Here is a 15,851-nt window from a genome sequence, read left to right on the forward strand (position 1 = left end):
GGCCTGATAACTGAAGGCTCTGCCTCCCATTCTACTTTTAGAAACTCTGGGAACCTCAAGTAAACCTGCAGTTTGGGAACGAAGTGCTCTGTTAGGAAAATATCTTACAATGAGATCTTTAAGATATGATGGAGCTCGGTCATTAAGAGTTTTATATGTAAGGAGAAGAATCTTAAATTCTATTCTGAATTTAACAGGGAGCCAATGAAGAGAAGCTAAAACTGGAGAAATATGATCTCTCCTGTTAGTTCTCATCAGAACTCTGGCTGCAGCATTTTGGATCAACTGAAGGCTTTTCAGAGAATATGTAGGACAGCCCAATAATAAAGAATTACAGTAGTCCAATCTTGAAGTAACAAATGCATGAATTAGTTTTTCTGCATCACTCTGAGACAAGATGTTCCTGATTTTAACAATATTACGAAGGTGAAAGAAGGCAGTCCTAGAAACCTGTTTTATATGCGAGTCAAATGATAAGTTCTGGTCAAAAATAACTCCAAGGTTCCTCACTGTAGAACTAGAAGCCAAGGAAATACCATCTAGAGTAACTATATAGCTAGACAATTTCTCCCTGAAACGCTCAGGTCCAAAGATAACGACTTCAGTTTTGTCTGAATTTAGCAGCAGACAGTTCTGAGTCATCCAGGTCTTTATGTCTTTAAGACATGCTTGTAGTCTGACCAACCTATTGGTTTCATCTGGTTTTATAGATAAGTACAGCTGAGTATCATCAGCATAGCAATGGAAATTTATGCCATGCTGTCTAATAATGTTACCTAATGGAAGCATGTATAAAGTAAAAAGAATCGGTCCAAGCACAGAACCCTGAGGAACTCCATGACTTACTCTGGTGTGTGAGGAAGATTCTTCATTTACAAGAACAAACTGAAATCTATCAGATAAATATGATTTAAACCAGCCTAATGCAGTTCCTTTAATCCCAATAACATGTTCAAGTCTGTGTAATAAGATACTGTGATCGACCGTATCAAATGCAGCACTGAGATCCAACAGGACAAGCACAGACACAAGTCCGCTATCAGAGGCTAAGAGGAGATCATTGGTAACTTTCAGCAGTGCTGTTTCTGTGCTATGATGCACTCTGAATCCTGACTGAAACTCTTCAAACAAATTATTTCTGTGTAAATGATCACAAAGCTGAGCTGCAACTATTTTTTCAAGAACTTTAGACATAAAAGGGAGATTGGATATAGGTCTATAATGAGCCAACACTTCTGAATCAAGAGTAGGTTTTTTAAGTAAAGGTTTAATTACAGCAACCTTAAAAGTCTGAGGTACATATCCTGTCAACAAAGACAGATTGATCAAATCCAATATGGAAGTGTCAATTAATGGGAAAACCTCCTTGAACAGTCTGGTTGGGATTGGGTCTAAAACACAAGTTGATGGTTTAGAAGAGACTATTGCTGTTGTTAGTTCAGAGAGATCAACTGGGCAGAAGCCGTCTAAATACAAATCAGGTTCTAAAGATACTTCTAAAGCTGCTGTACTTGATGATACATCACTGATAATAGTGGGAAGGACTCCATCAATCTTCTCTCTGATAGAAACAATTTTATTAATAAAGAAGCTCATGAAATCATCACTGCTGAGAGTTAAAGGAATAACTGGCTCAGCAGAGCTCGGACTCTTAGTCAGACTGGCTACAGTGCTGAAAAGAAACCTGGGATTATTCTTATTCTCATCTATCAATGATGAATAAGAAGCAGTTCTAGCTTTACGAAGGGCTTTCTTATACATTGTTAAACTATCTTTCCAGACTAACTGAGACTCTTCTAAATTAGAGGAACGCCACTGTCTCTCCAGCTTTCTTGCAGTCTGCTTTAAAGCACGCAGCTGTGAATTATACCAAGGAGCCAACCTCTTCTGACTGATTACCTTCCTTTTCAGAGGGGCAACATTGTCCAGTGCTGTACGCATTGAAACTATAGTGCTGTCAACAAGAGAGTCAAGTGCTGCTGGAGTAAAGTTTATGTAGTCGTCCTCTGTCATATCTGCACATGGCAGTGAAGAAAAGGATGATGGAATTAATTCTTTAAATCTGGTTACAGCATCCTCTGATAGACACCTTCTATATGTAAATTTCTTCTCAGAAACTGTATAGTCAAGTAATGTAAACTCAAAGGTTATCAGAAAATGGTCAGATAAGACAGGGTTATGAGGGAACACTGTTAACTGTTACCTCTCAATGCCATAAGTCAGAACAAGATCAAGGGTGTGATTAAGGCAGTGAGTCGGTCCGTGAACACTCTGAGAAAATCCAATAGAGTCTAATATAGAATTAAAGTTCATATTCAGGCAGTCATTTTCAACATCTACATGAATATTAAAGTCACCCACTACAATGACTTTATCTGTACTCAGCACTAACTGGGATAAAAACTCTGAGAATTCAGACAGAAACTTAGAATAAGGGCCAGGTGGACGATACACAACAACAAACACAAGAGGTTTCTGGGATTTCCACTTTGCGTGGGAAAAACTGAGAATCAGATATTCAAAAGAGCTCAAACTAATCTTGGGTCTGGGACTGATGAGTAACCCTGATCTGAAAATAGCTGCCACTCCTCCTCCTCTGCCTGTGGTTCGAGGAACGTGAACATTTAAACAGTCAGAGGGAGTTGCTTCATTAATGCTAACATGATCCTCCTGCTGCAGCCAGGTTTCTGTAAGACAAAATATATCAATATGATGATCACAAATCAACTCATTCACTAACAGAGACTTCGAAAGGAGAGATCTGATATTCAGCAAACCACATTTAATAGTTTGATGTTTTTGTTCAGTTAAAGTTTTTGTTTTAATAATTTCTTTTTGCACAAGAGGATTTGCTCCTTTTGTGTTAATCGATTGGGTGGGTAGCAGCAGGTGGGAAGCTGCAGAGAAGTGTGTAAGACTACAACTCTGCATCCTGGTCTGAGCCCTGGGTTGTCATGTTTTAGGGTGGCAAATAAATTCATCCATATTTCTAGAAATGAGAGCTGCTCCTTCCAAAGTGGGATGGATGCCATCTCTCCTCATCAGACCAGGTTTTCTCCAGAAAGATTGCCAATTATCTATGTAGCCCACGTTGTTTGCTGGACACCATCTAGACAACCAGCGATTGTAGGACGACATGCGGCTAAACATGTCATCACTGGTCAGATTTGGCAGGGGTCCAGAGAAAACTACGGAGTCCGACATTGTTTTGGCAAAATCACACACCGATGCAACATTAATTTTAGTGACCTCCGATTGGCGTAACCGGGTGTCATTAACGCCGACGTGAATAACTATTTTACCATATTTACGTTTATCCTTAGCCAGCAGTTTTAAATAGGATTCTATGTCGCCCGCTCTGGCCCCTGGAATGCATTTGACTATGGCCGCTGGTGTCTCTAATGCCACGTTTCTGACTATAGAGCTGCCAATTACCAGGGTTTTGTCCTCAGCGGGTGTGTCGCTGAGTGGGGAAAATCTGTTAGAAGCGTGGACAGGTCGATGGTGAACAACGGGCTTGACTTTAGAGCTATGCCTCTTCCTGACAGTCACCCAGCCACGATGTAATCCCGGCTGCTCGGGTTCTGCCTGGGGGCGGCTAATGGAGCTAGCTACGCTAGGTGGCTCCACACTGGCAAAAGGGGCCTGGCTCGCTATCGGTTGATTTTCAACAGTGCAGAGCCGAGCTTCCAATTCAGATAACCTCGCCTCCAAAACTACAAAAAGACTACATTTGTTACATGTACCATTATCGCTAAAGGAGGCAGAGGAGTAACTAAACATCTGACACACGGAGCAGGTGAAAGCAGGAGAAGGAGGAAGAGAACCGGTAGCCATGCTAAGCTAGAGAGCCAGACACAGCGCTAAAAAGTGAGAATAAAGATTAAAGATCTGTAGGAGTGTGTTAGAACAGAACGGTAAGCTATAGAGTTTAACTATGCAAAATTGTGTAAGTTATAGCAAAATTGTGTAAGTTATATCTATATCTATTATTTCCATACAGGTGAACAACCACAATTCCACATTTGTCACAATATCCTTCCCGTATTCAACAAACTATTGTGCCCACATTCTGTATCTGTATTGAAGCATTATAACCTTTCTTTCCTTTATGTACTGTACTTCAACCTGCCCTAACACTTTCAATACCTGGCATTTACTGTTCGTTCTTCCAACCTGTCTCCTAAATTTTCCTATCTTCTCATTTAAATTTACCTGCAAATTAACTATATACAATCTGTATCTATAGCCGCTTTCGGACTGTAGGAACCTTTGGGAGTTCTAATAACCTTTTAATCCGCGGGGCCGTTTTCTCCCGTGTTCGGACATACAGGAACTCGGGGCTTTCTCCCTTAGTTCCTATAACTATTTAGCTCCTTCTCCGAGGTCGGGTCTTTGCATGGTTCTATAGAACGAATCTAACGGAGGTGTGTGGTGGTCGGTAGCTACGCCCCATGTCATGCTATCACGGCTGAAATGTTTACTCGTACACGGACACAACCGGCGGGTGTTTAATAAGTTAAACTTACACTTGTCTCATTTGTCTCCAGCGCTCTGCTCTCCTTTCTTCCTTCATAAAATGAAAAACTCTCTGTGAGCTCTTCCAGCCTCGATATTAGACGCCTGATGTGATTGTCCATGATTAATATCACCATCATGCAGACCATAAACATGGTGGCCTCCCCACTCTCCATATTAGCTTCTTGGTGGTGTTTTTTCTACTCTCCTTACTTTTACCGTTTTGTTTTGTGTTTGAATGTAGCGCTAAACGGCTAACGGCTAACACGTCACTGAAGCAGACGGCTGCACGCGGCGCATCAGTCCCTATCAGGTCCCGACTCATGTGCGAATGCAGACTGAAACAGTTCCGCTGGGGAAGGACAGTTATCAGAACGAAATTCGAGGAGGGTAGTTCTGATAACTACTTTCTTAGAACGGTCTGTCCGAAAGCGGCTTATGTAAGGGTTCCTCCTGTCCCCAGGGTTTTATTCAACAAAATCTGACCTCAATGGTGAAACAAAGTCCAACCAATTTTTCCAGTAATTCTTAAATTTGCCAGATTCTAATCTGATGGAAAATGTCAACCTTTCCATCGTATAAATATTGTGTATTACGTCAACCCAATCTTCCCTTTTAGGCTCCTCTGCCTTCATCCATTTCCTAGTAATGGCTTTTGGGCTAGCCACCGTCATGATCCCAAACATATATTTATCAGCTGATCTTGACAACCTTTCCGTCCCTCTTCCCATGTAAAGAGCATCAAATGTGAATGGCATGCTCGTCCCCAAAACTCTATCCATACCGTTCTTTACCTCCTGCCAGTATGGTCTGATATGTGAGCAGTCCCAAAACACATGGAAGTGACCAGCTCTTTCTTCTCCGCATCCCCTCCAACATCTTGTATTGGTGTAATAAAATATCTTACAGTATTCTTCCAGCCAAACTCTCTCCGTGTGAAGGAACAAGTTATTTTCCACTGTTGCCTACATATTTCCTCCCATTTCTCCTCTCAAAGCCTCCAACTAGCCTCTTTTTCCCATTTCCCTTTTATATATGCGGTATTATTACCCTTCAAGTTTTCCAATCTTGTGTATAATTTAGATATTAATTTTTTTCCCACGTTTGATTCATTTGCTAAAATAAACATTTTGATTATCCCCGATTCCAACTCATCTATTTTTATCTTTTTTTTTAGTTCAAAATACCACTTTTTTAAGACATTTTGATACATTTTAAACTTTTCATGTCACATCACACGTGATTTTGTCGTGTATCAAGTTCCAAAAGATTCTCGGCTTTAGCTCGATCTGCAGCCTCTTCTCTCAACCACGAGATTAGTGGTTTGTTTCCTGATATCAGTCTCCACAGAAAGCATATTACTGTCTTATCCAAAGTCTGATCAATCTGGAGCCTTATCTGTGGTTCTACTAGGAGTCAGTCCCACTTATAAAAACCATATATGCTGTGTTTTTGGTGTAAAAAGAGTGTTTCATAATGCATATCAAAGATTAAACCAGTGGATCCCCCCTCCAAATCAACGTAGAGACCAACAAATTAATATTTCCTCTCCCATTAATCCATTTGTGACCTCTTCTCAGGGTCCTGAATTCTTCCCTCCCCCGCCGTCATCGTGATTCTCTATAACACCGTGAATTTCTTTTAAGTCTTTATAACATCTAGTTTGGATACTTTAAAGAGCTAGACTCAAAGTGTTCTGAACTGCTGATGCACATTTGACACGACTACCACTTCTGAGCGAGCGTGCGTGCGCTTAATGCTCGCAGCGGTTCACATTTAGGTCACTGGTGCTGTATTGCCACACTGGTTACATCATAGACTTGATCTCACCACTCAACCTCCATTTCTCTCAGCTCTTCTTCTCTGTGGCTGTGTCTCCTGTTTTTAAAGTGGAAATGAGTAGAAAATATGATATATAATATTTAATGTTACTGTAAGTGCAGATGCTGTCAGTCCAGTTTGTAACAAACAGGAATTGTCACGCGCAGCTCTAAATTATCGGCCAAAATAAACCTTTATTCATACAAAAGAGAAGCACAACAGTAATTCAGGATGGATCCAGATACAAATCCATGATGGGGTGAAACGCAACAAAAAAAAGAGGGAAAAATAAATAATTACAAAGAAAAATGAAGTAGGAATGACATAAACAAACATGGCTGTAAAAGATAGTCAGTTGAGGCAAGGCAAGGCATCTTTATTTATATAGCGCATTTCATACCACAGGCAACTCAATGTGCTTTACATAAAGACAAGGCATTTAAAAGAACAGCATAAAAACAAGCAATTTAAAGAGAAAAAAATAGAATAAAAATTAAAAACACAGTTAAAAGCAATCAAAGAAGAGGGGAAAAAGAAAGATATAAACTCAACCATAAGCACACCGAAAGAGAAATGTTTTTAACCTGGATTTAAAAGTGCTTACAGTTGGGGCTGATTTCAGTTCTGCTGGTAGTTTGTTGCAGTTGTGTGCAGCATAACAGCTAAAAGCTGCTTCACCGGGTCTAGTTTGAACTCTGGGCTCCACTATCTGACCTGAGTCAGCAGATGTCAGAGCTCTTCTGTTAAACCAAATAATTGGAACTTATAAATCAAATTCTAGGCATAAGGCTTTAGCTGTGTGCTATTTTACTGTATCAATAGTTTATTTTCATTAATTAACTAAATTCAGTGAATGAACACAAGAGAAATCGAACCGTTCGTCTCCAAAACAGCATCAATTCTTCGAGGTCCACAGTTTTTTTGAGTTGTTCAGACACACACATGAAGGATGAAGGCCTCCTCAAATCTTTCCGTCCTTTCATGTAATCCCAGAGAGATGCGTTGAGGTTGCGATCAGGGCTCTGTGGGGGCCAAACCATCACTTCCAGGACTTCTTCTTTACGTTGAAGGTAGTTCTTAATGACTTTGGCTGTGTGTTTGGGGTCGTGGCTGCTGCAGAATAAGTTTGAGGCCAATCCCACTCCTCCCTGATGGTTACTGCATGATGGATGAGCGTCTGCCTGTATTTCTCACCTTGAATCTCCGGCCCCAAACTTGGGAGGAACCTCCACCATGCTCCACTGCTGCCTGCAGATACTCATCATCGTACCTCTGTCCAGCCTTTTGGGGAACAAACTGTCTTCTGCTGCAGCCAAATATTTCAGATTTTGACTCATCAGTCCAGGGCAGCTGCTGCCATTTTTCTGCTGCCTGTGTTTTCGTGCATAGTTGAGTCGCTTGTTTCTATTTCGGAGGTTTCCACAAAGACCATTTCTGGCCAGACTTTTCGGGACAGCAGATGGTCGTGCATGAGTCTGAGCCGGTGACGCTGCTGGACATCGTCTGATATTAAAGGGAAATAAGTTTCCTTGGCTGACCACTGCAGCCCTTAACGTTTCTTTGTGCTTCTTCAAAAGAGATTTGAACTCTTTCTCTGGGAGAGACCATGCTGATGAAGCTGTCTTTCACAACCTCACTTTGGTGGCAGACTTTGGCTGCTCCTCGCCCAGTTTTAAGCCTCCTACACAGTTAATAACTGTTTCAACCTCTACGTGACTCTGATGATCATCAGCACCTGTGTGGTATAATCTGACAAAATCCCTGACTTTGTGCAAGTGTCCCTCGAATAATTGATACTGGTTTGAAGGCAAAGGGTAGAAACACCAAATATTGATTCGATTTAGAGTTTCTTTTGTTTTCCACACTTTGCATTTTGTAACTTGATAAAAAAAATAAACAATTATTATTTATATTTTTGAAGCTTTCTCACTTTACAGCATGTGTATTAAATTTGGCGAATGACAACAAAAGATTCAAAACATTACTTCTTAAAGAGCTGTCACCTTACCGTGGTGGGGGGGTTTGGGTGCCCCAATGAGTCTGGGAGCTATGTTGTCTGGGGCTTTAAGCCCCTGGTAGGGTCACCCATGGCAAACAGATCCTAGATGAGGGACCAGACAAAGAACAGCTCACAAAACCCCTATGATGAATGATATTTTTGGATACCGTGTTCCCTTGCCCGGACGCGGGTCACCGGGGCCTCCCCCTGGAGCCAGGCCCAGGGGTGGGGCCCGCCGGCGAGCGCCTGGTGGCCGTGTCTGTGCCCGTGGGACTCGGTCGGGCACAGCCCGAAGAAACGACACGGGTCCCCCTTCCGACAGGCTCACCACCCGTGGGAGGGGCCATGGGGGTCGGGTGCAGTGTGAGCTGGGCGGCAGCCGAAGGCAGGGACCTTGGCGGTCTGATCCTCGGCTACTGAAGCTGGCTCTTGGGACGTGGAACGTCCCCTCTCTGCTGGGGAAGGAGCCTGAGCTGGTGCGCGAGGCTGAGCGGTTCCGGCTAGATATAGTCGGACTCACCTCGACGCATGGCTTGGGCTCCGGAACCAGCCTCCTTGAGAGGGGTTGGACTCTCTTCCACTCTGGAGTTGCCCGCGGTGAGAGGCGTAGAGCAGGTGTGGGCATACTTATTGCCCCCCGGCTGTGCGCCTGTACATTGGGGTTCACCCCGGTAGACGAGAGGGTAGCCTCCCTCCGCCTTAGGGTGGGGGGACGGGTCCTGACTGTTGTTTGTGCTTATGCACCGAACGGCAGTTCAGAGTACCCACCCTTTTTGGAGTCCCTGGAGGATGCACTAGAGAGTGCTCCTCCAGGAGACTTCCTCATCTTGCTGGGGGACTTCAATGCTCACGTGGGTAATGACAGTGAGACCTGGAGGGGCGTGATTGGGAGGAGTGGTGTTTTGTTGTTGGACTTCTGTGCTCGTCACGGACTGTCCATAACGAACACCATGTTCAGGCATAAGGGTGTCCATATGTGCACTTGGCACCAGGACACCCTAGGCCGCAGCTCGATGATCGACTTTGTGGTCGTATCGTCGGACTTGCGGCCGTATGTCCTGGACACTCGGGTGAAGAGAGGGGCGGAGCTGTCAACTGATCACCACCTGGTGGTGAGTTGGCTCCGCTGGTGGGGGAGGAAGCCGGTCAGACCTGGCAGGCCCAAACTTATTGTGAGGGTCTGTTGGGAACGCCTGGCGGAATCCCCTGTAAGGAGGAGTTTCAACTCCCACCTCCGGCAGAGCTTCAACCATGTCCCGGGGGAGTTGGGGGACATTGAGCCCGAATGGGCCATGTTCCATGCCTCCATTGTTGAGGCGGCCGACCGGAGCTGTGGCCGTAAGGTGGTCGGTGCCTGTCGTGGCGGCAATCCCCGAACCTGCTGGTGGACCCCAGTGGTGAGGGAAGCCGTCAAGTTGAAGAAAGAGTCCTATCGGGCCTTTTTGGCCAGTGGGACTCTGGAAGCAGCTGATGGGTACCGACAGGCCAAGCGGAACGCAGCCTCGGCGGTTGCTGAGGCAAAAACTCGGGCTTGGGTGGAGTTCGGGGAGGCCATGGAGAACGACTTCCGGACGGCCTCGAGGAGATTCTGGTCCACCATCCGGCGGCTCAGGGGGGGGGAGCGGTGCACCGTCAACACCGTGTATGGTGAGGGTGGGGCTCTGCGGACGTCGTAAATCGGTGGGGGGAATACTTCAAGGGCCTCCTCAATCCTACCGACACGCCTTCCGATGAGGAAGCAGAGTTGGGGGGCTCGGACGTGGGGCCTCACATTTCTGGGGCTGAGGTTGCCGAGGTGGTCAAAAAACTCCTCGGTGGCAAGGCCCCGGGGGTGGATGAGGTCCGTCCTGAGTTCCTCAAGGCTCTGGATGTTGTGGGGGTGTCTTGGTTGACACGCCTTTGCAGCATCGTATGGACATCGGGGACAGTACCTCTGGACTGGCAGATCGGGGTGGTGGTCCCCCTCTTTAAAAAGGGGGACCGGAGGGTGTGTTCCAACTATAGGGGGATCACACTCCTCAGCCTCCCTGGTAAGATCTTTTCGGGGGTACTGGAGAGGACGATCCGCCGGATAGTCGAATCTCGGATTCAGGAGGTGCAGTGTGGTTTTCGTCCTGGGCGTGGAACAGTGGACCAGCTCTATACCCTCCGCAGGATCCTGGAGGGAGCATGGGAGTTCGCCCAACCGGTCTACATGTGTTTTGTGGACTTGGAGAAGCCGTTCGACCGTGTCCCTCGGGGATTCTTGTGGGGGGTGCTCCGGGAGTAGGGAGTGCCGGACTCCTTGATATGGGCTGTTCGGTCTCTGTATGACCGGTGTCAGAGTTTGGTCCGCATTGCCGGCAGTAAGTCGGACATGTTTCCTGTGAGGGTTGGATTCCGTCAGGGCTGCCCTTTGTCACCGATTCTGTTCATAATTTTTATGGACAGAATTTCTAGGCGCAGCCAGGGCGTTGAGGGGGTCTGATTTGGCGACCTCAGAATCGGGTCTCTGCTTTTTGCGGACGATGTGGTTCTGTTGGCGTCGTCGGGCCGTGACCTTCAGCTCTCACTGGAGTGGTTCGCAGCCGAGTGTGAAGCGGCTGGGATGACCATCAGCACCTCCAAATCCGAGACCATGGTCTTCGGCCGGAAAAGGGTGGAATGCTCTCTCCAGGTCGGGAATGAGATCCTTCCCCAAGTGGAGGAGTTCAAGTCTCTGGGTCTTGTTCACGAGTGAGGGACGAATGGAGCAGGGGATTGACAGACGGATCGGTGCGGCGTCTGCAGTGATGCGGGCTCTGCACCGGCCCGTCGTGGTGAAAAAGGAGCTGAGCCAGAAGGCGAAGCTCTCGATTTACCGGTCAATCTATGTTCCTACCCTCACCTATGGTCACGAGCTGTGGGTAGTGACCGAAAGAACGAGATCGCGAATACAAGCGGCCGAAATGAGTTTCCTCCGCAGAGTGTCTGGGCTCTCCCTTAGAGATAGGGTGAGAAGCTCGGTCATCCGGGAGGGGCTCGGAGTAGAACCGCTGCTCCTCCGCATCGAGAGGAGTCAGATGAGGTGGCTCGGGCACCTGGTGAGAATGCCTCCTGGACGCCTCCCCGGTGAGGTGTTCCGGGCCCGTCCCACTGGAGGAGGCCCTGGGGAAGACCCAGGACACGTTGGAGAGACTATGTCTCTTGGCTGGCCTGGGAACGCCTCGGGGTCCCCCCAGAAGAGCTGGAGGAAGTGGCCGGGGACAGGGACGTCTGGGTCTCTCTGCTCAAGCTGCTGCCCCCGCGACCCGATCCCCGGACCAGCGGAAGATAATGGATGGATGGATGGATGGATGGATGGATGGATACTTCTTAAATGCTGTTTCTTCAGCAGAGACCCAAAAAAGACTGTTTTCGATCTTAAATTTGATAAAGAAAACCTAATTTTGTTCAAAATGAGGTGAAGGTCAACCCTAAAGGTTTGACTAAAGGTGCTTTCCCAGAAAAGGTGAATAATTGTTTCATTTTCAAGAGAACAGAAGGAAGAAAAAATGATAAGTATTGAACCCATGTTTTTCAAATACATCCTTCGTACTTTTGAGTAAAGATTTATGAATGAATATTCTGAGAAGAAACGTGAATGAATGAATGTATAAATGACTCCAAACAAAGATTACAGCAGGTTTATGTATAACGCCCTCCTGAATGATTTATTGTTGGTCTTTACTCACAAAAGTACCAGAACAAAAAGCTGTAAAACAAATATGGTCTCGAACTGAAGATTTAAGCAGATTTTTAACTCCAGAGTGAATAGCATCAGATTAAAAATACTCTTGGTGAGACTATAAGTAAATAAATGGCCTTCCTTGTTTAGTAAAATATGATCATCAACCCTCCTCTTGAAATACAAGAATTTATGTCTGAATCTTTGCTATTCCAAATAAAGTACTTTTGAGGGCAGAAATTCTGTTTACATACGAGAAACAGGCATGAAAGTAACTTGGAAAGTTTTACTGTGTGTTGTAGTTACATATCGGTCTGTCCTCTTCCTCATGCCCCCTGTTAGCTACTCTGACATCATCATTGAGCGCGAGATCCTGATGCAGAAGTACATCCACCTGGTCCAGATCTTGGAGACCGAAAAGGTCGCAGCCAATCAGCTTCGCACACAGCTGGAAGACCAGGACACTGAGATCGAGAGGCTCAAAACCGAGGTATGCATTAGCGCTTCCACATCTGTGAGCGCATGCATGCTTAAAAAAAATGCTTCTGGCATGACGAGGTGAAGTGGTTTTATGAATATTTCACCCTCTGTGCCACTGTTGTTCTCATGGAGACTGTTGTTGTGGCAGATTGTAGTGTTGAACAAGGCCAAGGAGAGGATGATGCCTCTCCAGAACAACCAAGAAGAGGAAGACCCAGATATCAAAAAGATCAAAAAGGTAAATTGTTGTGGTCGCTGATTCATGTGTAAAGAAACGATGTAAGGAGAATAAAGGGGGACACAAGGTGTGTTGTGACCACGCAGGTGCAAAGTTTCATGCGTGGCTGGCTGTGCCGGAGGAAGTGGAAGATCATCGTCCAGGACTACATCTCCTCCCCTCACGCCGAGAGCATGAGGAAGAGGAACCAGATCGTGTTCAACATGGTGGAGGCAGAGACGGAGTACGTCCACCAGCTCTCCATCCTGGTGAACTGCTTCCTCAGGCCGCTCCGCATGGCCGCCAGCTCCAAGAAGCCTCCCATCAGCCACGACGACGTCAGCAGCGTCTTCCTCAACAGGTGAAGTCGTCCTGATATTTTCCCCCAGCAGTGTTTTCTTTACAGGAGCTGAAAGTCTGGGTGTGAGCCCGTTGGGCTCGTATCTTTGCATTTTAATCCCACTCTCTGAGTGGCGTTTGCTATCTCGCTGCTGATGACCCATTTAAGAGCCTCTGGCGAGACTCCACGGATTACTGCGGAAAAGTAGGAGTGAGACAAGATTTTAGAGTTCATGTTTAACTCATTTTCATCTGCTGAGTCCTCAGATTCGTTTTGAGGCTGACCAACAAGCTTTTAACTCAGAAAGTAGGAGTTTGGTTTCAGTGGACGGATTCAGTTCGTAAGACTTGCTGCTGCTCACCTGAAAATAGGAAGTAACACAATAAGATGCGTATAGAGGAGAAGGCGGCACAACCTAAAATATTTAGTTTTTGGCAAAACATATTTGATTTGTTTTAGAATACAAGCAAGATACACATGTCTGCGACATACAAAGAAACAGGTTTCATTGACCACATTGTAAGTGGTCGTAATGACGTGTTATATCATACCGCCGAGGCAGATTAGCTACAACACGTGTGAATGTGATTAATTCAAAACATTTTTCTCAACAGTATATGAGGCAAAACAGAGTTTGTTCAGTTCTAAGGAGCTTTAAAGTGAATATCTGCTCTGAGCTCCTTTCTCCTCCAGCACAGCCTGAACCCTCTCAGACGAGCTTTCTGTCCTTTCTTTAAGGAGTCTTCAGGAATAGTTCTCCAGGCTTCTTGAAGGACATCCCAAAGCTCTTCTTTGGATGTCGGCTGCCTTTTGTTCCGTTCTCTGCCAACATGATCCCACACTGCTAAAGTAATGTTGAGCTCCGGGCTCTGGGGAGGATTCATCCCTCCATCAGACCTGCTGCCACTGATTTTCAGTCCACTTCTTGAGTCCTTTGGCACAGCTCAGTCTTTTCTCCCTGTTTCCCTTCCTTAAGAACGGCTTCTTGACAGCCACCCTTCCATGGAGCCCATTTCTGATGAGGCTTGGGCCAACAGCAGATGGATCAGCTGAAGGTCCAGATGCATCTCTCAGCTCCTGTGTCAGGTCTTTGCTGGATGTTTTCCTCTTTCTTAAGGACATCACTTTCAGATCCTGTTCATCTGCTGTAGATAGTTCTTTAGGCCTGACACTTCTTCTTTTGTCCTCCACTTGTCCAGTTTCCTCAAATGTTTTAAGGACACACTGCAAACATTAACTTGGAATTAACCAATAAAGATAAGACAAATATTAATGCTGGGCTTTTCAAAACAAATGTGAGGCGACTTGGAACAAATGTTAGAGGGTTTTTTCCACTCTTTCAGTTTGTGTTACACACTCTCTTCTCCTCTTTTAACAGTAAACAGTTTTTGTGTATACCACCATATTACTGCCCCCTACTGGATTGGAGTACATACACGCTTTGAGACTTTATCACAGTTTTTTTTCCTGTGTCGATGTGCGTTTAGGAATTCATGCATTATGTACAATTTACTGCCAGTTTGCTTTTTTCTTACTTTTACTCATTTAATATTGTTACTTGCATGTGATTTAGAAAGCTAACGACACTTGTATCACTTTTTAATTTTAGCTTCATACTAAGTCAGTAGACTTTATTCTGTAAATGATAATAGTTTGATGCAACACAAGTTGAACTATATAGCAGCATATTGAAGGGGATCCTGCAGGTTCTGTGGGACCTCATGCAAATATCTCAGGACCAGGCTGTAACAGTCAGAAATCCAGCCAGACGGACAACTCTGAATCCAAAAACCCTGAGCACCTTTTAAAATATGCATTGCTATGCTTTCTCAATGATTACACCAACAAAACATATTGAATTCACAGCTGCACCTCTTAGAGGAATCGATTTTGGGGAGCTGCATGCAGGACTCATGGGTAATGTAGTATTTCAACTAGGGATGACCCGATCAGGTTTTTTTGCCCCCGAGTCCGAGTCATTTGATTTTGAGTATCTGCCGATACCGAGTCCCGATCTTATACTTCTACAGTACATTAAAAAAATGAAGAACGGCGAAGAAACAGATCCAGGACGTCCCTGATTTTTTTATTTTATTCTCCTTATTTTATCATTTAACACTTATAAACAGAGCACTTCTGTGAGGTAGCTTGAACAACAAAAGTAATCAAGTAATAAACAAATTCATCACATTGTAGTTTAGTGCAACAATGTCTAATATAAAAACGAGCAGCAGCTCAACCTGAAATACCTGCGGGCATGTAAACAAATAAGCAACTAAAAGTGCCACAGTGTTCTAAAGTAAGGCCAGTAATGTGCTTTAACTGCACTCCTAATTCTTACTCTCCTCCTCTGGCTTCACAGAAGGAAATGTACGTTTTTCTTGATGAAAACCAACATCTCTACCTTGTCAGGTTTGAGCCTGTTCCTGTTCTCATCAAGGATGTTAGCCATGTCCTCGCCACCTCTTGAAATCCCAAGTTTGCATATCTCACAGTTTGCAATCGCAACGATTTTGTCATTCACTTTAAAATACCTCCACACCGCAGACATTCGGCCCCCAGCTTCAAGCTGCTGCTGTGTTCTGCTTCGCTTTACAGCAGCAAAGTGACGTCATGCCGCATGTGTTGTTTCTGTGTGGAGCTGAGACGGTCTGACCACATAACAGGAAATACTAAGCTGTTTTTTCCCATTTGTTTTGAAATATTATAGTTCTGATAAAAAAAAATAATGAGAATAAATATACATATATAGATATAGGCTATATCCGATCGCTGATCGGGATGTAACGTC

The 15,851-nt window shown here is 45.0% G+C and overlaps 1 protein-coding gene across 1 annotated transcript in view; it reads left to right on the plus strand.

The window, feature by feature from the left end:
• The window catches only part of rasgrf2a (Ras protein-specific guanine nucleotide-releasing factor 2a), a 114,819-nt gene that overhangs the window by 35,987 nt on the left and 62,981 nt on the right, over nucleotides 1-15,851 (plus strand). The window contains exons 3-5 of the mRNA XM_075456057.1: nucleotides 12,366-12,513; nucleotides 12,652-12,741; nucleotides 12,828-13,081. Of these exons, the coding sequence (XP_075312172.1) occupies nucleotides 12,366-12,513; nucleotides 12,652-12,741; nucleotides 12,828-13,081 (492 nt within the window). The remainder of the gene's footprint in view (nucleotides 1-12,365; nucleotides 12,514-12,651; nucleotides 12,742-12,827; nucleotides 13,082-15,851) is intronic.

This window comes from Odontesthes bonariensis, chromosome 22, assembly GCF_027942865.1.
Source record: "Odontesthes bonariensis isolate fOdoBon6 chromosome 22, fOdoBon6.hap1, whole genome shotgun sequence".
Classification (NCBI taxonomy): Eukaryota; Metazoa; Chordata; class Actinopteri; order Atheriniformes; family Atherinopsidae; genus Odontesthes; species Odontesthes bonariensis.